Source organism: Lepus europaeus, chromosome 11 (genome assembly GCF_033115175.1).
Source record: "Lepus europaeus isolate LE1 chromosome 11, mLepTim1.pri, whole genome shotgun sequence".
Taxonomy (NCBI): domain Eukaryota; kingdom Metazoa; phylum Chordata; class Mammalia; order Lagomorpha; family Leporidae; genus Lepus; species Lepus europaeus.
This window is the reverse complement of record NC_084837.1, coordinates 60,678,380-60,701,942: the sequence shown is the minus strand read 5'-3', so window position 1 is coordinate 60,701,942 and position 23,563 is coordinate 60,678,380. Positions and strand designations below refer to the sequence as shown.

Below are 23,563 nucleotides of genomic sequence, written 5' to 3'. Positions count from 1 at the left end.
CTCCATCACTGCCAGCACTACCCAGGACTGGCATTTATACCCCCCGGACTGTGAGACTCAGATGTTATTGAGCTTAGTAGCCAAGGGGCTACCATCACCATAGAATATTCCAGCTTAGAACAAGACTGGAGACTAGGGCACCAAAGTGAGCATATCAATAGGCAGATGTCAACAGTCCCCAGGCCAGTGCCTGCAGACAGAACCTCTCCAACTTCTCTGGTCCCAAGTGAATACCCATGACTCCTGGCAACTGAACGTGTATCTGGGCAAGCATCACTTGTGGTTTGCTGAAGTGGCCTCGACCTGCAAGTAGACCTTGTCCCTATTCCATGCCGGTCTTACAAGCTGTTGGCTTATTGGGTATGATCTAGCTTTGAGGCCTAGGTGGTCACAGGACTGGTCAATCCATTCCTCCCTCCTCCTCAGGCAGAATAGCACAAATAAGTGTCTGCTTGGGAGTAGAGGAGGTAGAGAGTGCCAAGACATTGCACAGAAACTTGGATCTGGCAGCATGGGTACCCATTAGTGCTACCTTGACCCTGCTAATGCAGATACATAAGCGGCCCTCCAGGACTCTGGGCCAGGACCCCAGTGAAAAAAAGGCCAGTACCCTGGCAACCTTGGATCATGTTCCATGGTATGCTACTAAGACCTACACACCCCTGCTGGGGATGAGAAGAGCACCCCACATTGGCACTGCCATTACCGTGGAAAGATAGAAAAACACTATGCTACAATATCCAACTCAGGAACCAAAGCCAGAATGGCCTGCCAAACCAACATGCAGATACATCTTCAGGAAAAAGCAAGGAATGAGAACATGATAGTGGACAAAAGACTTTAAATGAATTTAAGAGAATGATACTCGGGATACTCAAAGAAATTCAATATAGTACAAAAAGTTAAATTAAGAACACTATTATGAGAATTTCAGCATGTATTCTTAAAAAGAAAACATATCAAAAATATAGTTGACAAAGGCTCAGCAGCAGAATGGATCAAACAAAATTAGGGTAAACCTGAAAATAAGTCTTTTGAAATATTCCAGACTCCCCCGACCAAAAAAAAAAAAAAGTGAAGATGGCCTTTGAGGCATTTGGGACACCATTGAACTACCAGATACGTGAATTATGGGGACTGTAAGGGCAAAGGGAGGAGTAGGGCATAGAAAACTTAATACATGAAAATGTTGCCACCTTGAGAAGGATATGAATAACCCAGTACAGTCCTGTGAGTACACAGGACTCAAAAAGACAGGGCCAGAAAATATTTAAACTTTCAGAAGTACAACATAGAACTGTAAAATCTGCAAGAGCAGTCACACCATTAGATGGGCAGCATAGTTCTTTAGACAAACCGTATAGGCCAGGAGGAAATGGAATGTTATTTTGAAAGAAAAAAATCTACCAACCAAAAATACTATACTCACCAAAGTTCTCCTCCACAAATGAAGGAGAAATTAAGACTTAGAAGACAAGCAAAACAAAATTCATCATCAACAAATCATTCTTAGAAAAGATGCCTAAGTGAGTCCTACATACAGAAACAAAGATAATGGCTATCATAAAAACTCTGAATGTCTAAGATCCACTAGAAAAAGAACAACAGATACCCAAACACAATTTTTTTTAAATGACAGGACTGAAACTAAAATAAAATGGAATAAATTTCCCAATTAAAACATACAGGCTGAATGGTTAAAAAAAAAGAAACCCAGCAATATGTACCTACAAGAAACCTTTTTTCACCACATACGCAGAAAAAAAAAAAAAAAAAGGGATGGTCTATGCAAATAGAAACCAAAAGTGTAAGCGTAAGTAGTTATATAGATAAAACAGACTTTAAGACAAAAACTGTAAAGAGCGATAAAGGCTAATATATCAAGGAATCAATTCAAGAAGATATGAAAATTATAAATTTATAGGCAATGCCAGAGAAACCAATTTTATATTAGCTCTAACAGGAGAGATGAGCAGTAATACAGTAACCCTACTTGCATCAACAGATTATCTAGGCCCAGGAAAAAAAAAAATGAATTAAATTATTATGTAGACCAAATGGATGCAATAAACATTTACAAAACATTTCATCCAGTAGCTGCAGAATATACATTCTTTTCTCCAGCAAGAATATTCTCTAGCATAGACCATGTATTGGGCAGAGAAATAAGTCTCAATAAACTAAAAAAAAAAAAATCATATCATGTATCTTTTCTGTTAATGAATACAGAAATCAGAAACCAACAACAGAAGAAACTGTAGTAAATATACAAATACATGGAAACTATGCTTCTGAATGAATAATGGATAAATGAAGAAATTAAAAAGGGAAAACCAAAAGTTCCTAGAAACAAATAACAGATATAACAAAAGCTGTACTAAGAGGAAGGTTAATAGTAAGCATTTACATAAAAAAAAAAGATAACCTAACAGTGCATCTCATTGACCTAGAAAAGCAAGAACAAAGCAAACCCAAGATTAGTAGCAGGAAATAATAAATTTCAGAGCAGGAATTAATGATGAGACCAAAAATAAATGAAAAGATGAATGAAATTAAGGGTTCTTTTAAAGTGATAAAATTAATAAACTTTAAATTAGACTAACCAATAAAAAAGGGAGCTGACTCAAAATCAGAGAGGTCAAAAAGGAGGTATTACAACCAATGCCAATACCACAAAAATACAAAGGGTCAGAGGGTCCATTATGAACAGGTATATGTCAACAAATGAGAAACTCTAGAATGGAAAAATTTCTGGATACATACAACAGAAACTAACCAAGACATAAAACCTGAGATTAAATTTATAGTCAAAAGCCCAGGACTCATGTCTCCACTGGTGAACTCTACCAAACTTTCAATGAAACGCTAACATGAATAATTCTCAAGATATTCCAAAAAGTTGAAAGGGAGGGAACCCTTCTAACATTGTATGAGTCCACCATACGATTCAAATCCAAATCAGTCAGACACAATAGTGAAAAACTGCAGACCAATATCCTGATGAACATACATGCAAAAATTCTCAACAAAATACTATCAAGTCACATCTAGTAATATCTCAAAATATCACAATTAAGTGAGATTTAACCCAAGGATGGCTCAATGTATACAAATGAATAAACATAATACATCACATCAAAAGAATGAAGGATAAGAGCAGGCATTGTGGCTCAGCAGGATAAGCTATTGCTTAGGATGCCCACATCCCATTTTGGAGTGCCTGGTTCTAGTCCCAGCTACTCCATACATCTTCTTTCTTAGGATTTGTTTGAAAAGAAAGAGGAAGAGACAGAAAGAAGACACAAAACTTCCGTCCACTGGTTCACTCCCCAAATGGTTGCAATAGCCAGGTTTGGGCCAGGCTGAAGCCAGGAGTCATCCTGGTCTCCCACAAGAGTATTAGGTGTCCAGGGACTTAAGCCATCTAATGCTGCTTTCTTCAGGCATATTAGCAGGAAGTTAGACTGAAGTGGAAGAGCTGGGATTCACACTGGCACTCACATGGGATGCCAGCTTCTTGCTAATGCCCCTGAGAGCAAGGATGATGGCCATAGTACTCGGGTTCTGGCCACCAACATGGGAGATCAGGAGGATGGAGTTCCTGGCTTCAGCCTAGCCTGGCCTAGCCCTAGCTGCTGCACATGGAGCCCTCACAAAATGTGATTTCAACACAAAAACAGCATGGTACTGACATAAAATCAGAGATACATACCAACAGAATAGAGACCCTACAAATGAATCTAAGTATCTACAGCCAACTGATGTCTGACACAGGCACCAGAAATACACACTGAAGAAAGAGCACTCTCTTCAACGAATGGTGCGGGGAAGACAGGATACTCACATACAGCATATTGGAATTTGCCCCAACACACACACCCTCTCATGCTGCGTACAAATTAACTCAAAATGGACCACAGATCCAAATGCAAGACCTGAAATTATCAAACAACTACCAAAAAAAAAAAAAAGTAGGAAAAATACTTACTTTGGTATAGGTCAGGGGTGGGGAATGTCTTGCCCTGCCAAGACACTGCAAACACAACTTGAAATTCAATAAACTCTATGGCAGGCTAATGTTTAAGCTGACAATTCTGTACGGCTTCCAAATGATGTTATAAATATCCAGTGGGCCTCGGCAGAAAAAGTGTTCCCCACCCCTGGTAGAGGCAATGATTTTTTTTTTTTTTTTTTTTTTTGCATAACATCCCAAAAGCTTAAGCAAAAAAATAAAGACAAATGGGATTATATCAAGCTAAGAAGCTTCTGTACCCCAAAGGAAACGACAGTGAAAAGACAATTGACAGAATGGGAAAAAATATTTGCAAAGTATTCATGTACCAGACTGTCCAGACTATATATAAACAACTGAAAGAATTCAACAACTAAATAACCCAGTAAAGACTTGGGTGGAGGATCTGAATGGACATTTCACAGAATAAACACAAATATCCAACAAACATGAGGAAATGCTCAATAACACTAGCCATAGGGGAAATGTAAATCAAAACAATAAGGTGCCATTTCATTCATTAGAATGACTGTTAAGCAAAATAACAAATGCATGTGAGGATGTGCAGCAAAGAAAACTTACATACTGTTTACAGGAATATAAATTAGTACACTTTATAGGGTACGTAGGGTCTTCAAAACCCTAAAAAAACGCTCTCTCATATGACCCAGCTCTCCCACTTCTGGATATGTATCTGAAGAAAATGAAAGCAGAATATTAAGGAGATACTTGCACTCCCATGTTCAACACAGCACTTTTCACAATATCCAGGAAAGGGAATTAACCTAGGTGTCCATCTGTGGATGACCGGGTAAATAAAATGTTGTCTAGGTAAATAATGGAATATTTTGTCATAAAAAGAATGAAATTCTGTCATTTGCAGTAAAACAGTCAGAACTAAAGGTTATTATGCTTAATAAAATAAGCCAGATAAAGAAAGTCAAATATCATATACATTAATCAATATGAATTTAGAATAGGGATTACTATAGATTGGGAAGGGTTGAGGGAGGAGGAATACAGGGATCTTGGGTATGAGGTAGTGAAATACAGTCACACAGAGATACTAGGGTCTAGTATCCCCCAGGATAGTAGGGGCAACTATTTCATAATAAATATTGCATAAATACTTTTCAAAAGAGAAGAGCTGGTAGGATTCAAACGTTAAAAAAAAAAAGGAAATTAAAATGCTAATTCTGATTTGATCAGTTCATGCTATACACATGCTGACAATTCTGACAACTGCACATTTTCTCATTAAGAATGTCGAATATTACATGTTAATGAAAAAATTTAAATATAAAAAGATAAACAGTCAATTTTTGTGGCTCATCACTGGAAATAACCCCCTTTTTATAAATGAGGGGTCTCTTACCTAACATTTCAGGGAATGTACTCATCTCCTATGCATATACAGGGTATTTCCAGCAGGTCTATGAAATAATGACATTAAAAAGTTAATTTTGATGCAAAAATTTGGAAATCCATGCATAGGTTTTCCGTAATACATAATTTCTACATACCTTTTGAAGATCCCTCACAAGCATCGATTTCAAACTGTTCTGCACCAAAATAAACTTTGAATTTCACTTCCCCATGTACTGTTTGAAGTGTCCTTTTTTAAGTGCTAAGAGCAGCTAAACCAACAGTAGCAACCAAACGTACAGTTGAATACAGCATGGTTTATAAAGCAGTAACAACTAAGGCACCAGGAAGCCTCTTTTTTGGTAGGCTTATAATGATTAGGTATCATATGGAGGCATTTCAAAAGACAAAACAAAATGTATCAAGAAAAGAATGAGTTGGGGAATATGGTGCCAAGGTTTGAGAGAAAAAGATAAAGAAGAAGAAAAGATAGCCAAGTAGAAGATGGGAGCAGAAGAGTGAGCAGCTTTCATCCATGAACAACAGGTAGTTGTCTAAATACTCAAATCTGTAGGGTCAATTTTTAATGCACTTCTTTTCTGTTTAGAGTGGAAAAAAACAGCTTACATGAAGCCTAGCTTAGACCTTTTGTTGTGGACTAGTAATTTCTTAGCAATTACTGATAAGTCATTTTAGAGACAAAGAAACAAGGACATGTTAGTTTCAACAATTACTCTTTGCTTAAATGGGACAAATGCCTGTCTGCCTTTTTTCCAAAACATCAAAGTTTGTATTGTGTTCTTGGAGGCCTAGCAGTGCAAACATAAAATCAGTATCCCCCTGGCTAAAATTCTGTATGCAATTCTACATACTACAAAATGAAATGGCCCACAAGAAGCTCAAGATTCCCTGTGTTACCCTCATCATTGTATCTTCTCTGTCAGACTCCCAGGAATTGAATTAGAGAAACATCTGAAAAAAGTTAGATGACAACAGTGAAACCCTTCATTTGGTGCCTGGAACAAAGAACATATTAGAAGGAATATATGAAAAAGGAGCAACAGGTTTTCTGGATGAAGGAAAAATTATTTTTAAGATTTGCTTCAAAGAATCAAGTCAATCAGAAGGTAGCAAATCATGGATTACACAAAATCCTTTTGTAGAAACTGCCAAATGCAACTCTTAAGAACAATGAAGGAAGCCTTGAAAAATGAACTCAATAGAATAAGAAATACCTTGTACTTAGAGGTAAATATTTCTATTTCTAGTCCCAGCTCTTTCTTATGCCAGTTGTAAACTCTTAAGGCCTGTTTGTCCTCTGGAAAATATAGGGCTGGGATATCATGCTAAGATTTGCTTCAAATCTTGAATTTTACATACTTTTGAAAAGGAACAATGTAGTTGGCAACAAAGTTGTGAAAACTGGGTGGCTGAAAAATTTCAGATGAGTCCAGCCAAGAGTAATTCTTACCCAGTAACACCAGACCCAGTAAATCTTTTCATCTTCCCACCTGTCTCTTTACATTTATCTGTGTCAAACAGACCTAAAGGTCCAGAATTCACTGTGTACGTTTTAGAGGAACAATAATGTGTCCCAATTTCTCAGTGAAATTCTTAAAATGATTTTTCTCTGATTCAACAGTAACATAAATACTAAAGTATTAATTCAGCACATTAAGTATATGCATACTGCTGAATCAGCATGAGACAAAGAAAAAGTAACTAAAGGCTCTTAGGGTTGGATATATCTGGGTTCCAATCTCCAGTATGATACTATATGGCAATAAGGAGGAAGAGATATTGAGGAGAATTGAGATATTGAGTCTACAATCAGGATATCTTGAAGGTTACAGTCTAATCATCTAACAACACTCTCACATAGCAGGTACTTGACATGACCTAGTAGCTAATATATTACCTAGTAACTAATTAGGTAGTTCAGGTTGAGAAACAACCCATTGTATTACCAATTATTCAGACACTGTCTATACATTATTTCAGGGTAATCATCATAGTATAAGAACACTGGAACCAAAAAATCAACAGACTGGAAATCCACTGATGGATCTATAATTAAATCTCTGCAAATCAGATCAACCAAACTCCAGTTTTAGGGATTGGATAAAATTCCCATCTTTCTCACCAAAAAGAAAAGTGAGTTTCAATGACTTGGGAACAGAAAACTTAAGATCAAATGAACAAAAAAAGCTATTACAGAATTCTCAATCAGTGCTTTCATGGCTCAGAGACTATTTCTCCCAAGGCAAGAAGACCACCTGTTATATAACATCCAGAGGTTTTGTTCTTACCCACCTACTGCCCAGGAATGATTTATTCTGCCTGCCGGCACCTCACATTTGATAGGACAACAAAAACTGTGTCTGCACATGCTCACTTAGTATTTAACTTTTCTTATTTTTCACAGCAAAATAACTGTCTTGAAAATAGTTTTTAATTCTTGACCACAGTGAATAGGAGATGCCAGTCAAGTATGATACTCCCTGATGTAACTGATTTGCTATTCACTGCTGCTTTATTAACATACCTTATTCTCTTTTTCCTTTAGGAAATCAATACCCTGAAAGCAGATAACGATGCTCTGAAGATCCAGCTGAAATATGCACAAAAGAAAATAGAATCCCTGCAGCTTGAAAAAAGCAACCATGTCTTAGCTCAGATGGAGCAGAGGGATTGTTCTTAGCCCAGAAACTCAAGGGACACAAATCTGTAAATGAGTATACTGCATCTCATTTCCTAAACTGAGAGACCTGGGACACCTGACATTGACTGTCTTTTAAGACTTACTGTAAAAAGCATAAGCCAGTTACTGTCCCCCCACAAACCTAAAAGACTCAATGTACAGGTGACTCAAAGGGGAAAATTGAAGGAAGCAACACTTCAGGTGTTCTTACTACAAACCACCTTTCTGGGACTAACATCAGAAGTGTGGTGAAACACAATGTAGTTTCTTGAGAAGGCACTGACCATCTCATGTGGCTGCCTGGTAGATTCTTTCTCAAAATTAAAATCTCTGGAAAACGAATTTGCTTCCTCCCCAAGGTTTTCTGTGAACTGAGATTTACTTTCTTCCATCCAAAGCTTGCTTATAATGAAAAAGTATTCCTATTCCACGAGATTTATGTCCCCTAAATCCCAGCATTCTCTGTAAAACTGGTTCCTACTTTACTACCTCATATCTGATCAGTTAGCCCCTTTTCCCTACCTTCCTCAATACACTCACACACCTGAGCATATCTACCTAGAAGCGAACATCTAGAAACAAAGCCAAATGTTCTAGGGGCCTATTTAGCAACACATTATCCAATTGCAAATCAATTCACAGCTGTAGTCTAAAAGTTACTGTAAAATAAATTAATGACCTGAAAACATAGCTATTACCATCTCATATACTACTAGCCAATCAGTAAAATAAACATACTACAAACAAGTTTGTCCTTATTCTGCAGTGGATAGAATTAGAAATTTATGCCTCTTTAAACAAAGTCTGTAAAGAATGTTTAATTCTTCATGTTCCATCTTTCTCTTTTGTTTCTGAAGTAAACTCTTTGAAGTTCTCTTTTTGAACAAAATTTGTGCTTAAACTGCCCTCACTATCAATACTGTTTAGAAATAAGCTAATTGAATCAGTGGCTTAAATAATAGCTGATACATGTACAAATGTATATAATATGTGTACATACAATATCAGGCATGCAAATGGCTTGAAATTTTGTTTCTTTAGAAAATGAAAGTGAATTGAACAACTTTTAGTCATTTACACAAATTCACAAAGTTCAGTTCTTATAAGATGGAGGAATCACAATGTAAATTATATCATTTGGCAAAATCACTATAACAGTCAACAGTTTTCTGTTACAAAGGTTAATGATAAACGGGTTCTTTTGGTTGCCTGTGCAATTATTCACAATTATTTTTTTAGTTCTCTAAAAAAAAAAAATCATCTGACCATTTTCTTTTTAGTAGGACTTAGCCTTCTTACTTTGAAATTCTGGTACTGGGCTGACTTTTAATTAAAAAACAAGTTGACCAATTGCCAAGAATATAATCTTAGTTAAAAATTCCAAGCCAAAGCCAACAGCACCGAATTCTTGTAAGAATACAAAGCACATTATATCGTGTTGCTTACTTGGAGGATTCAGACCACTGAGTAAGTTTCTTTGATGAAAGACTAGTTTCCATTTGTTTATCTCTTTGTACTGAGTTTTAGTATACAGAACTACTTTGCAGTGATTCTTACATTTTAAAGAAGCATTTTACACACCAATGTATCCTTTTCTAAATCCAAACTTAGAAATCCCCAAAACAAGATTCACCACTTTATATATAAACTTATACTAGCACTTTGTTACTTGCTTTATACAGAAAACATGAGTTTATGACAAATTTTAATATTTCATATTCTCCACTATTATTATTTTCATCCAATATGGACCGAAGAGGGTATAGCTCAGTCACTTTTAAACATAATCATAGAATACACATTTCTTCATTCATTTTTTTCCTCCATCCAAAAGAAGGACCCCAGATTAATTTTATATAAGTAATCTATAGGAATTCCAAAGTCCCATTAGTCAAATTAGTATGGCTAAAAGGTCTCAAGCACTGCAAAATACATCATTAAAATGAATGCGTAAGAGGCAGTAGTTTAGTAACAGATTTTGAAGTTTAGCAAGGGCCAAAGAAGTATAGTGGATAAATTATTATTATTCATGTTGATCTAGAGACTTAGTGGGATCTAAGAAATAATGTGAAAGAAGTTTTTTGTTATCAAGCCAAGGATGTAAATTTGTGTCTCACTCTGACTTAAGTTTGGGTAAATATTTCTCTGCCAAAAACAAGGACAAATCTTATTTTAATAGTGATGTCATCTGTCATTTTGTTAATGGACTTCCTTTTTTTACTGATCATTTGTGAATTTCTGTCTAAAGATGAATGCTGTAAACGAACTGCAAGAAAAAAATGTACAGATTGTAAAGTTTTTTTTTTTTGATACTTAGTGTAAGTTTTCTTTGTGTAATATTTATATGATAAAAAGTCATTAGGATGCCTACAGTATGTCTTGTGTGTCTTCTGCTTCATGAATATGTAGATAATTCACTTGGATTTGTACTATAATCCACAACTGAGACAACTTCCATATTCTGTTAACCAAACTGAGTTTCTCAGAAGGAGAAGCAGAGTAGCTAGACTAACAGTTATAGTTTTACACATCTTTTTACAACATAAAGTTAACAGTACAGAAATATTCAGCCTTTTCCCATCTTGTTCATAATACCTAGAGTGACTTCCAAATGTTAAGTCTGTAAACACTAAAGACTGACTTGAGATTGTCATTTTTTCTGTGGCTGTCATCTTTAATTCCAGTTCCCTCTGACCAAATTAGCAAGTGAAGAGACACCTTGCAGCTTTGTTTAAAACTTGCAGAAGATGGTTCAGTCTAGTGTACTGATCCAAATACAGCCAATTCATTTTTGGTTATGATTATTGACAGTAATTAAAGATAACCACAGAATCCCTTTATCCTCAATTTTTTTTAAATAGACAAATGAGGAGGATCTGGGGTGATTTTTCAATTTCCACTGTGGGACACATTCTGGTGCATTTTGATGGGGTCTACCATTTTGGCAATTAATAATACTTCACACAAAACAATGAAGTCATAATGACAACCTGACCCTAAAGAAGATTAAACTGCCCTATATTCACCCCAATTCTACATCCCAAAATATCTACCCTGTGCTGCTTACAAGGTATAGATGGTATTATTGCTCAGAACATTTTTTTGCAACATACCTTTTTAAGGTTGTCCTCTTTTTGTCACAATTACAGGTAATCAAATGTTTTTGGTTTAACATTTTTTTTCTTCTGTTTTAATGAGTTTTCCCTAATTTGTAGAACACAAGGAAATAGGTTCAATGCACATGCCTATTTTCCCTTTTAATGAGAGCGCAAGAGTAATAATGTAGGGATCATGTACAGACAGGATATAGGAGAATACTTCAAAAAGTCTGTGGAAAGTGGAATTAACAGATTGTTTATTTTGTGGAAAAATTTTGAATCCATGTATAGGAGGGTCTGCATTTTTCATAGTGTGCATTTTTATGGACTTTTCAAAGAATCCCTCATGGCCGGCGCCGTGGCTTAACAGGCTAATCCTCCGCCTTGCGGCGCCGACACACCAGGTTCTAGTCCCGGTTGGGGTGCCGGTTGCCCCTCTTCCAGGCCAGCTCTCTGCTATGGCCCAGGAAGGCAGTGGAGGATGGCCCAAGTGCTTGGGCCCTGCACCCGCATGGGAGACCAGGAGAAGCACCTGGCTCCTGGCTTCGGATCAGCGCAGTGCGCCGGCCGCAGTGGCCATTGGAGGGTGAACCAACGGCAAAAAGGAAGACCTTTCTCTCTCTCTCTCTATCCACTCTGCCTGTCAAAAAAAAAAAAAAAAAAAAAAAAAAAAAAAAAAGAATCCCTCAATGCATGGATTTCAAATTATTTGAATCACTATAAACATCTTTCAATTCCAATTTTATCCAGGAAAAGAAAATGAGGTAAAAGGATAAAAGATGAAACTAAGAACCAGACAAAAAAAAAAAAATAAAGAGGAAGTACTGGGTAAAGTGTTAGATTTGAGAAGCAGTAAAGTGCTATCTTTATATTACACATTTATAGTACACTGAATTTATAAAACATTTTCACATTATGCCTTTCACATTAAGGTCCCAAATCACTTTAATGATATTCTAGATATTGCTCTGCAAACTGTCCTACAATAGAAATTTTTACTGAAAGAAAATTATTAGGAAAAGCCCACCTTAGAGGAAAGAATGTTATTAGCATCTCAACAATGATTTATAAAAATGTGTAAATAGGTGTGTGTCTAGTTCCAACAAGATTGCAGGAGCAAATCTATAGTGATTGAAGTAGATAACCCAAACAACATTCCTATGAAAATACAAAGAAATCTTATAAAACTGATAAACTAATGTTGCTGCTGCATTTACCATAAACTTGTGGTGGTAAAGAAGCTGAAAGTAGTTCTAAATTCTTTTTATATCAGCAACGAATGCCCCCAAAAGGAAATGAAGCAGAAATGTAAAAGTTTTAGATGAACTTTTTTTACATAGTAACTCTTAAAATATTTTACTGATGTAGTCTTACATTTATGTATTTAAAAAAAAATTTTTTTTCAGAGTTCATAGCTACTGAAAAAGTTGCTTTCTTAATTATGGAAAGGCTTTTTCTTCAACTATCACATAAAATTCTTTTCATTAAATATAAACACAAATAAACCTGTTTACAAAAAACCAAATAATTTTATGTTTTTCTATCTTTAACACCACTCCTTTAAATGGTTGGCTTGAAAATTACATGTCTAATACTGAAGCAAACATAATATTTACCTTTAAAATTTTAACATTATTTTAGATTCCACCACAGAATTCAACTGTAAAACAAAACAACAAAAACTCCTGCCACAATTTGTCCTCTAGTAACAATTCATTCTTTTATCTGAGGAGTTGGTTATATCACAAGAAGTTATTATGCGTAAGTGTTGACCAGGAACCCAGTCTGACATCGATTTTACAGTGGGATTGAAACAAATTTCTGTGACCAGTTCTTTTTCTCTAACTCTCTAGACTAAGAGAAAAACACACTACTTGGCCTACCTCTTAAACCATTCACAGTAGGCCCTCTATCAATTTTCAATAAATTGCATTTGTAGTTTATGAAACAGAGAAGGGGCAAGCACCTTATTCCTGACAAATGAGGACTAATCAATCTTTGAAAGCTAGCTAAGTAATTTCAGCACCACTGGCCTGGTGTCATGACTGAATTCACAAGTCCTATCCTTTGCTTCAACCACCAAACCACCTATGGCCATTCCCCATCCCTGTGGTTCCCAAATCTAACTGTGAATCAGAACAGCCTTAACCCTGGTCTATGGAAGCTGTATAAATTATTGCCTAAATCCTGTGTAAAACAGCTCGGCCTGACTTGTAATATTCAGATGTCCAAACTAATGATGCAGAGGCCAGTTTACAGGAATATTTTTCATACCATCATGTAAAACTGGTACATGTCTTTGTCCTTTCAAAGTAATTCTGACGACATCAATCTTTTAATTTAAAAAATTGTTTTATTTTTACTTCTACTTGAAAGGCAGACGGAGAGAGAGCACACAACCTCCTGTCTGATAGCTCATTCTCCAAATACCTGGAATAGCCTGAGCTGCCCTACCAGGAGCACAGATCCCAATCTGAGTCTCCCATGTGGGTGGCATGCAGCAAAGTACTTGAGCCATCACCTGCTGTCTCTGGGATGCACATTAGCAGGAAGCTGTATTGAAAGCGGAACCAAGACTTGAACCAGGTTCTATGGGATGCAGGCATGAGCCAAACACTTGCCCCACCTCATTCTTTAGCTTCACTCTTTCAGTCAGATAAAATTATCAAGGTTTCAAATCTAATTGAAAAACAAATCAAATATACATGTTAAAAAACAGATTTGGGAAGTGGGGGTCAGCAATTAACCTAGTGGTTAGGATGTCCATACAATCATACTCCACATCAGAGTACCTGGGTCCAACATTTAGTTCCAGACTCCAGCCTCCTGCTGGAAGGCAGCAGTTACTCGAGTAGTTGGGTTCCTGTCACCCATGTGGAAAACCAGTTCTGCATTCTCAGCTCCTGGCTATGGCCCACGCCAGCTGAGTCCAGCCCTGGCAGTTGCAGGCATCTGGAAAGTGAACTAGCAGATGAGAGCTCTCTCTGTATCTCTCTACCTGTCAAATAAATAAGTCAGAAAAAAAAATACAAAAGGTAGACTTGGGCTTCAATTAATGGAATTTTAACAGAAAATTGGAAAGAGTCTCATACTGTAAAAGAAAACACAAACCATAGCTACCACTTACTGAAAACAATTATCAATCAGTCCCTTTCCTTATTTTGTAAAATAGAATTAGCAAATATAAAAGACATCCACAGGAATACAAATGAGGCAAGAGTCTATATTCCTTTTCATTACAGGCAGGGTCTTTCATGTGTCTCAAACCTCAACAAAATACAGGTAACAGTCTAAATTCAATCATGACAATAAAATACTTTCCATTTCCAAATTTGATGGTAATAAATATTTACACTTAAAAATTTTTTTTCTTTTCTTTTTTTTAAAAAGATATAACATGCTCAAGGATACATAGAATATGGAAAAAACCATCATTGAGAGATCAATTGGTAGTATAAAACAATGTTCTTACATATTAATCAAATTCAACAATATCATCAGGGAGTCTAACCTGGTGTTCACTTCAAAGATGATATTCAAGTATGTTACTTAGAATACTATGCCTAATGTATCTAACAAGAAAGTAAGCACTGCTATCTAATTCATGTAGTTTTTAGTACCTTCTATATCCTCCACCACCACCACCTCCATATGGATCTCCATACCCTCTTCCACCATAGCCCCCTCTTCCACCATAGCCTCCTCTTCCACCATAATCTCCCCTCCCACCATAATCTCCCCTGCCTTGGAAACCACCTCTACCACCTCCTCCTCCACCTCCTCCTCCCCCCCACCCTCCACCCCCTCCCCCACCCCCTCCCCAACCTCCACCACCTCCCCAGCCACCTCTTCCACCCCCACCGCCTCCTCTACCACCACCTCCACCACCACCACCCCAACCACCCCTTCCGCCCCCTTCTTGTCTCTTTTGCCAAGGGGGCATTTCAGGTGGTGGTGGTTCAATTTCATTTGGCCGTCCTCCTCTGTCAGGCACCCTTCCCATCAGCACCTGTGTAAAGAAACATTTTCTTTCAGTTTCTAATATTTTAAAAGTTAAAATTTACATAAAGGTTTCAAATGACATTAGTTATTGTTTCTAACAAAGAAAAAAGCCAACTATTTAAGGACAAGAATGGATCAGACATGGCAGCACAAATACTGGAAAAATAAATTATGTATGACAAATTCCTCAGAATGTGGTACTATTTTAAAACAATCTAGGGGAGTATTTCTAAAGCTTAAGGACATGTTAATTTTATTTTTTAATTTAAGATTTATTTGTATTTGTTTGAAAGGCAGAGTTACAGAAAGAGAGAAAGGGATAGACAGAAATCTCCCATCTGCTGGTTCATTCCCCTAACAGCCACAATGGCCAAGGCTGGGCCAGGAGCCAGTAGCTTCTTCCAGGTCTTCCACATGGGTGCAAGGGCCCAAGAACTTGAACCATCTTCCGTTGTTTTCCCAGGCACATTAACAGGGAGCTGGATTGGAAGTGGAGCAGCCAGGACTGGAACCAATGCCTATATAGCATGCCAGCGTTGCAGGTGGTAGCTTAACCTGCTGCACTTAAGTGCAGGCTCCTTGTTAATCTTCTCTCATTTAAATTTGTTTAGCAAATTCTATAACAAATGTAGTACCCATCACACTAAAAAAATTACGTAGCAAAAAAATTTTTAACATATATAAACTACATACCCTTATATTAACTTCATATCCATTTATCTAACAACTCTATTTTCCAATGCCATTGATACGATATTATCCAATAAAAGATTATACCTCTAAGCATATTTTATTTCAAAAGTTTGAAGTATGTGTAATGTGGATGTAATGAGGTTAGAGTTGAATTTAGTAACTAATCTCAGGTTATCATTCTTATCACTGAAGAGAGATAAGAATTTTCAATAAACTATTCCTGTCCAAAATAAAAGTTAAACTATTCCTTTCTTTCTAGAAATTTAAACTCACTTACACTGAATAATGATTCAATTATTACACTATTATAGATCAAGTATTTTTTTTTTTTTTAGGATTTATTTATTTATTTGAAAGTCAGGGTTACACAGAGAGAGAGGAGAGGCAGAGAGAGAGACAGAGAGAGAGAGGTCTTCCATCCAATGGTTCACTCCCCAACTGGCTGCAACGGCCTGAGCTGCGCCAATCTGAAGGCAGGAGCCAGGAGTTTCTTTCAGGCCTCCCATGTCGGTGCAGGGGCCCAAGGATTGAGTCATTTTCCCCTGCTTTCCCAGGCCACAGCAGAGAGCATGATCGGAAGTGGAGCACCCGGGTCTCGAATTGGCGCCCATATGGGATGCCAGCACTTCAGGCCAAGGCGTTACTGCTGAGCCACAGTGCTGGCCCCATGGTCAAGTATTCCTAATCTAAAAATCCAAAATGCTCCAAAATCCAACATTTTGAGAGCCAACATAAATGCAAAAGTAGAAAATTCCATAACTGACTTCAGATGATTGTTCTCAATCAAATACAAGCACACTAAAAATATGGCACAAAACTACTTTCAGGCTATGTATATAAAATGTGTAAGAAACATGAATGAGTTCAGTGTTTACACTTCTGGAGCTTATCCCTAAGATATGTATGGCAATATTCCAGAATCTGAAAAAAAAAATCCAAATTCCAAAACACTTCTGGTCCTAAACTGCACAAAGAAAATAAAGAAATTTTGTACTTTCTTAACCATGTTTTATAATACTTTGAGAATAAAGATGGAAGAGCTTAAGTCCCCAAACTGCAGAAAGGAACTACCATATACTTCATGAACAGAGGGAAAGACAGCCGAGGGAAGCTAAAGCTAGCTTGCTGGCACATTTCAAGAAAAGAGGCAAAATACTGCCACAATTAAAATGACCTATCAATCTACTGGATTCTACTTCCATTGATCCTCTGATCAAAGCTATGTTTAGGAATGTAGGTCATATAAAAAAAAAGTACAACATACTCACTGTATATAAATATTCTTTTAATGCCAGCAATAATGTCTCATAATCAAAGCCAAAAACAAAAACAGTTTTTCTTGGTTGCTAGTCTCAGTGATCACTCCACCACACAAGTTACGTAGGTGGGCATGTAGAGATGCTGCTCCAAGAGCTGATGCTAAGATTACAGATAATCAGACTGCAAGTTATAAATTCAGAAAAGAAATGGGCAGTGTCACATACAGAAGTAAAACTCTCAATCTAGTAGCCATAGATTTATATTATAACCCATGCAAGATATTAAGTAACATATTTAAAGACAGAATTCATTTAGAAGATAAAGGGGGTTGAACCAAAACAGAAGCATAGAGGCAAATATTCATGCCTAATTTAGCAAAAATTAGCAAACTGAATGAAATCCTGTCTTTCACAACAAAATGGATGCAACTGGAGATCATTATGCTTAGTGATATAAACCAGTCCCAGAAAGACAAGTATCATGTTTTCCCTGATTTATTCCAATATACAAAAAAAAGTAATCATATGAGCAAAATTCTGAGATGTGATTATTGTTTACAGCCCTTGTCTATACTCTTGAAGAAGAGTGGTTTTTCTACTTTCTACTTGTTAAATTATTTACTTAGGGGAGGATTAAGCTCGTGATTATAAAGTAAATTGAAAGTACAGGGCCAGCACTGTGGCACTGCGGGTAATGCTGCCACCTGCAGTGCCAGCATCCCACATGGGCACCAGTTAGAATCCTAGGTGCTACACTTCCGATCCAGCTCTCTACTACGGCCTGGGAAAGCAGTGGAAGATGGCCCAAGTCCTTGGGCCTCTGCACCCGCATGGGAGACCCAGAAGAAACTCCTGGTTCCTGGCTTTGGATCAGTGCAGCTCTGGTCATTGCGGCCACCTGGGGAATAAACCAGCAGATGGAAGACTTTCTCTCTCTCTCTGCCTCTCTGTAACTCTGCCTTTCAAATAAATAAATCTTTTTTTAAAAAAAAATATGTCATTGTACAAATTAAACTAAAAGTAAGGGCGTCAGCGCTATGGTACAGCAGGTTAACGCCCTGGCCTGAAGCACCAGCATCCCATATGGGTGCCAGTTCGAGATCTGGTTGCTCCACTTCCAATCCAGCTCTCTGCTATGGCCTGGGAAAGCAGTAGAGTATGGCCCAAGTTCTTGGGCCCCTGCACCCACGTGGGAGACCCAGAAGAAGCTCCTGGCTTCAGACTGGCGCAGCTCAGGCCGTTGCAGCCAATTGGGGAGTGAACCATCAGATGGAAGACCTCTCTCTGTCTCTCTCTCTGCCTCTCCTCTCTCTGTGTAACTCTTTCAAATAAATAATAAAAATCAATCTTAAAAAAAAAAAGGAGGAGGAGAGAGGGAGTAAGGGAGGGAAGTAGTATCATTATGCTCTTAAAACTATATATAGGAAATCTGTTCCCTTTATAAAATTTAAAAAAGTAAAAAAAAAAAGTTCTAATCACCAGGAAAAAAAAAATAATAACCATCCTCTGGCAAGGTATTCTATTCAAGATCCACTGAGCGAGAAACAGTGTTTTAAAAATATCTGAATTGTGGTGCCGGCACTGTGGTGCAGCGGGTTAATGCCCTGGCCTGAAGCGCTGGCACCCCACATGGGCACCAGTTCGAGACTTGGCCGCTCCACTTCTGATCCAGCTCTCTGCTGGGAAAGCAGTAAAAGATGCTGTAACCTTTTATTTAATTCATGAATACTGATATTCAAAGGAACACAAACAAAATATAACTACGTGAACTAAGCGTACTGAAGACTCTCCGCCATTCTCTTTTCTGTGAATTCACCATGAAATGAAAAAATGGATCAAAATCTGTAAAATCATGAAATGAGGATAATGTAAATTCATTCTCCAGTATGCTGAAAGAAAAACTAACCTTATTAATGGCACATGCCGTCTTCTCACGGCTGGTGCCACTACTTGTCCTGATGATCTTGGACAGATCTTCACGAGCAGCAAGTAGATGTGCCAAAGTAACTGTTGTCTTGGGTGACAAAGCATAACGCTTGGGTTGGTAAATTCTTGCTATATCATCTGTTTTTACCTAAATGACAAAAAAGGAGAAGTAAATTTTAATGAAAGGGCGATAACACTCAGTCTTCAGAAAGAAAAAAGTGCACAAGCAAGGAAACAGAAAAGAACAACAACATCTAAATAATCTGATAACTTATATGTAGAATGAAAAAAATAGACCAACAAGCTGAAAGAATACATTACTACCAGCAACAACTCATTTAAAAATGTGACACAAGATGATTCTATTCTTATCTTAAAAACACTCAACATTGGGGCTGGCGCTGTGGAGCATGGGTAAAACTGCTGCCTGCAGTGCCGGCAACTCCATACGGGGGTCAGTTCAAGACCCAGCTAGATGTCAGCGCCGCGGCTCACTAGGCTAATCCTCCGCCTTGCGGCGCCGGCACACCAGGTTCTAGTCCCAGTCGAGGCGCCGATCCTGTCCCGGTTGCCCCTCTTCCAGGCCAGCTCTCTGCTGTGGCCAGGGAGTGCAGTGGAGGATGGCCCAAGTGCTTGGGCCCTGCACCCGCATGGGAGACCAGGAGAAGCACCTGGCTCCTGCCATCGGATCAGCGCGGTGCACCGGCCGCAGCGCGCCAGCCGCCGCGGCCATTGGAGGGTGAAACAACTGCAAAGGAAGACCTTTCTCTCTGTCTCTCTCTCTCACTGTCCACTCTGCCTGTCAAAAAAAAAAAAAAAAAAGACCCAGCTGGCTCCACTTCCAATCCAACTCTCTGCTATGGCTGGGGAAAGCAGTGGAAGATGGTCGAAGTGCTTGGGCCCCTGAACCCGCACAGGAGACCTGGAAGAGGCTTCTGGCTCCTGCCTTCATTCAGATCAGTCCAGCTCCAGCAGTTGCGGCCATTTCAGGAGTAAACCAGCAGGTGTAAGATCTCTCTTTGACTCTGCCCCTCTGTAACTCTACCTTATAAATAAATAAGTCTTAAAAAAACACACACAAAACATCTAAAAATAGTTTTAACTAAAACATATGGAGGACTTTTAAAATGAAATATCAGTACACCTTGTAAAAACAAAAGGAAAACTGGAATAAATGGTTAAAAATACCAAATTTCTGAAATTACTGGGGCTAGCACTGAGGCTTAGTGAGTTAAGCCACTACCTGCAGTGCCAGCATTCCACATGGGCACTGGTTTGAAGCCCGGATGCTCCACTTCTGATCCAGTTTTCTGCTATGGCCTGGGAAAACAGTAGAAGATGGCTCAAGTCCTTGGGCACCTGCAACTGCATGGGAGACCCAGAAGAAGTTCCAGGCTCCTAGCTTAGGATCAGCTCAGCTCCAGAAACTTGTTGAGTGAACCAGTAGATAGAAGACCTCTCTCTCTCTTTGCCTCTGCTTCTCTGTAACTCTGTCAAATAAATAATTTTTTTTTATTTTTTTTTATTTGACAGGTTGAGTTATAGACAGTGAGAGAGAAACAGAGAGAAAGGTCTTCTTTCCGTTGGTTCACTCCCCAAATGGCTGCTACGGAGGGTGCTGTGCCGATCCAAAGCCAGGAGCCAGGAACTTCTTCTCGGTCTTCCATGTGGGTGCAGGGGCCCAAGCACTTGGGCCATCTTCCACTGCCCTCCTGGGCCACAGCAGAGAGCTGGACTGGAAGAGGAGCAACCGGGACTAGAACCCGGCGCCCATATGGGATGCTGGCGCTGCAGGTGGAGGATTAACCAAGTGAGTCATGGCGCCGGCCCCAGAAATAATTATTTTTTTAAAAAAATATGAAATTATCGGCCGGCGACGCGGCTCAATAGGCTAATCCTCCGCCTTGCAGCACCGGCACACCGGATTCTGTCCCGGTTGCCCCTCTTCCAGGCCAGCTCTCTGCTGTGGCCCAGGAGTGCAGTGGAGGATAGCTCAAGTGCTTGGGCCCTGCACCCGCATGGGAGACCAGGAGAAGCACCTGGCTCCTGCCTTCGGATCAGCGCGATGAGCCGGCCACAGCGCGCTGGCCGCGGCGGCCATTGGAGGGTGAACCAACGGCAAAAGGAAGACCTTTCTCTCTCTCTCTCTCTCTGTCCACTCTGCCTGTCAAAAAAAATATATATATATATGAAATTATCTCATTGTCTTAACTGCTAATACTTATTGAGCACTTATTTAATGTGTTGAAATATTGTTCACTTGGCAGGCATTATTTAATCCTCAAATCATCCTTTTAGAATTACTGATTTTTATTATTCCCTTCTACAGAAAGGGGGAAAAAAATGAGGTCTGAAGGCTGATGTTACTTCACCAAAATACAAAGAAGAAATCCAGCTTTGCCTAACTGACCCCCAAACATAAGTGCATAGAGAACACACCGTCTTACTCTAGTCTAAGTCACAAGAACTTGGGAGAAGAAAAACACAGATAAAACAAAACTGGCAACTGAGCCTCAGAATCTCATAAATGTACAGATGCAAGAATTAACAAAGAAGGTATTCCAAATCAACAACAAAGGAGAAATAATATTTTTAAAAATGAAGCTGGAATTGATTATTTGTAAAAATACAACAATTAAGTGTCATAAGGCACATTACATAACACAGGAAATTCCAATGAGAATCAAAGGTTGAAGTTTTATGTTAAATAAAAAAATTCAACTCATTATAAAGAATAAATTTCTATACATTAAAAGATAAAGCAAAATCAAAAGACAATTAGAAAAAATACTTTTAACAAATAAAGCAACCAAAAATTTCCTTAACATATAAGAAACTCAATCAAAAAGAAAACAGGAAGACTCAACAGGAAAAAGACAAAACACAAATAGAAGTTTCAAAAAAAGAGAATATATAAATGACTAATAAGCTTGTGAAAAAAGTTCAACTTTACCAATAATAAGAATACACAATTTAAAAGAAGTCTTTTACCAAGAAAATTGATAATATTCTAAATAAATATTAAAAAGACTAAACTGAGACAAAATTTCATTTATTCTACTGGTAGGAATTTAAATTCACACAAACTTTCCTGAAAACAATTTGGCAACAGAGATTAAGAGTATTAAGAGTAATACCCTGGGGCTGGCACTGTGGTGTAGCAGGTAAAGTTGCAGTCTGAAATGCCAGCATCCCATATGGGTGCAAGTTTGTGTCCCAGCTGCTTTACTTCCAATCCAGCTTCCAGCTAATATGCCTGGGAAGGAAGCAGAGGATGGCCCAAGTCCTTGGGCCCCTACCACCCATGTGGGAGACCCCAATGAAACTCCTGGCTTTGACCTGTCATTTGGGGAGTGAATCAGCAGATGGAAGAATTATCTGTCTCTTCCTCTCTCTCTCCCTCTGTAACTCTGTGTTGCAAATAAATAAATTTTTTAAAAAAGTACCGCGGCCGGAGCCTGTGGCACAGCGGGTTAACGCCCTGGCCTGAAGCATCGACATCCCATATGGGCACCGGTTCTAGTCCCGGCTGTTCCTCTTCCAATCCAGCTCTCTGCTATGGCCGGGGAAAGCAGTAGAAGATGGCCCAAGTCCTTGGGCCCTTGCACCAGTGTGGGAAGACCCAGAAGAAGCTCCTGGTTTCAGATCAGCACAGCTCTGGCTGTTGAGGCCAATTGGGGAATGACCATTGGATGGAAGATCTCTCTTTCTCTCTGCCTCTCCTCTCTCTGTGTAACTCTGACTTTCAAATAAACAAACAAATCTTTAAAAAAAAAAAAATCTTAAAAAAAAAGTACTAACCATTACACAGTAAATTTCCTTTTAGAAATCCACCATAAACCTATAGTTTGAAAGGTAAAAATTACACATAAACATTTTTGGTGTTAGTTAATATAGAAAAATGTATAAAATAGAGTTAAGTAAATTATGAACATCACTAAATGATAAAATATAATAATGTAGTAATAAGAAGGAAACTGAAAGGAATGAAGTGATTTTACGCTACAACATGGATACGCCTTGAAAGCATTATGGTACCTGAAAAAAGCTGGACACAAAAAGGCATACATTGTATGATTCCAATTACATGAAGTGTCCAGAACAGGTAAATTCACAGAAAGAAATTAGACTGATTTCAGAAATAGCTTCCAGAGAATGGAACAGTGTTGGCAAGGACTGGTAATGGAGGTATATTTCATTTTGGGGTGATAGAAACATTCTGGAATTAGATAGTTGTAAGGATTTTACAACATAGCAAATATACTAAAAAAGACTAAATTGGACACTTTGAAATTTTACATTATATGAATTATATCTCAAAAAATAAGACCAATTTTAAAAAGGTATAATAAAGTTTTTAGAGTTACAAGGCAATGGTCACAATATATTTAGTGGAAAAAGTCAAACTATAAAATTATATTTACATTATCATCTCAATATTAGCAAAATAATAAATTAGATTAACCTTACTAACAAATAGGTACAAATTGGTATATAATCTTTCTGA

The 23,563-nt window shown here is 38.1% G+C and overlaps 2 protein-coding genes across 2 annotated transcripts in view; one reads left to right on the top strand and one right to left on the bottom strand.

The window, feature by feature from the left end:
* RASGRP1 (RAS guanyl releasing protein 1) overlaps positions 1-8,532 on the top strand; it is a 74,129-nt gene extending 65,597 nt beyond the window's left edge. The window contains exon 16 of the mRNA XM_062205601.1: positions 7,944-8,532. Coding sequence (XP_062061585.1) covers positions 7,944-8,078 — 135 coding nt within the window. The 3' untranslated portion in view covers positions 8,079-8,532. The remainder of the gene's footprint in view (positions 1-7,943) is intronic.
* Positions 8,533-14,479: 5,947 nt separating this feature from the next.
* Positions 14,480-23,563, bottom strand: part of FAM98B (family with sequence similarity 98 member B) — a 39,853-nt gene continuing 30,769 nt past the window's right edge. Inside the window, exons 7-8 of the mRNA XM_062205600.1 lie at positions 19,037-19,204; positions 14,480-15,185 (exon numbers count right to left, since the gene is read on the bottom strand). Of these exons, the coding sequence (XP_062061584.1) occupies positions 14,790-15,185; positions 19,037-19,204 (564 nt within the window). The 3' untranslated portion in view covers positions 14,480-14,789. The remainder of the gene's footprint in view (positions 15,186-19,036; positions 19,205-23,563) is intronic.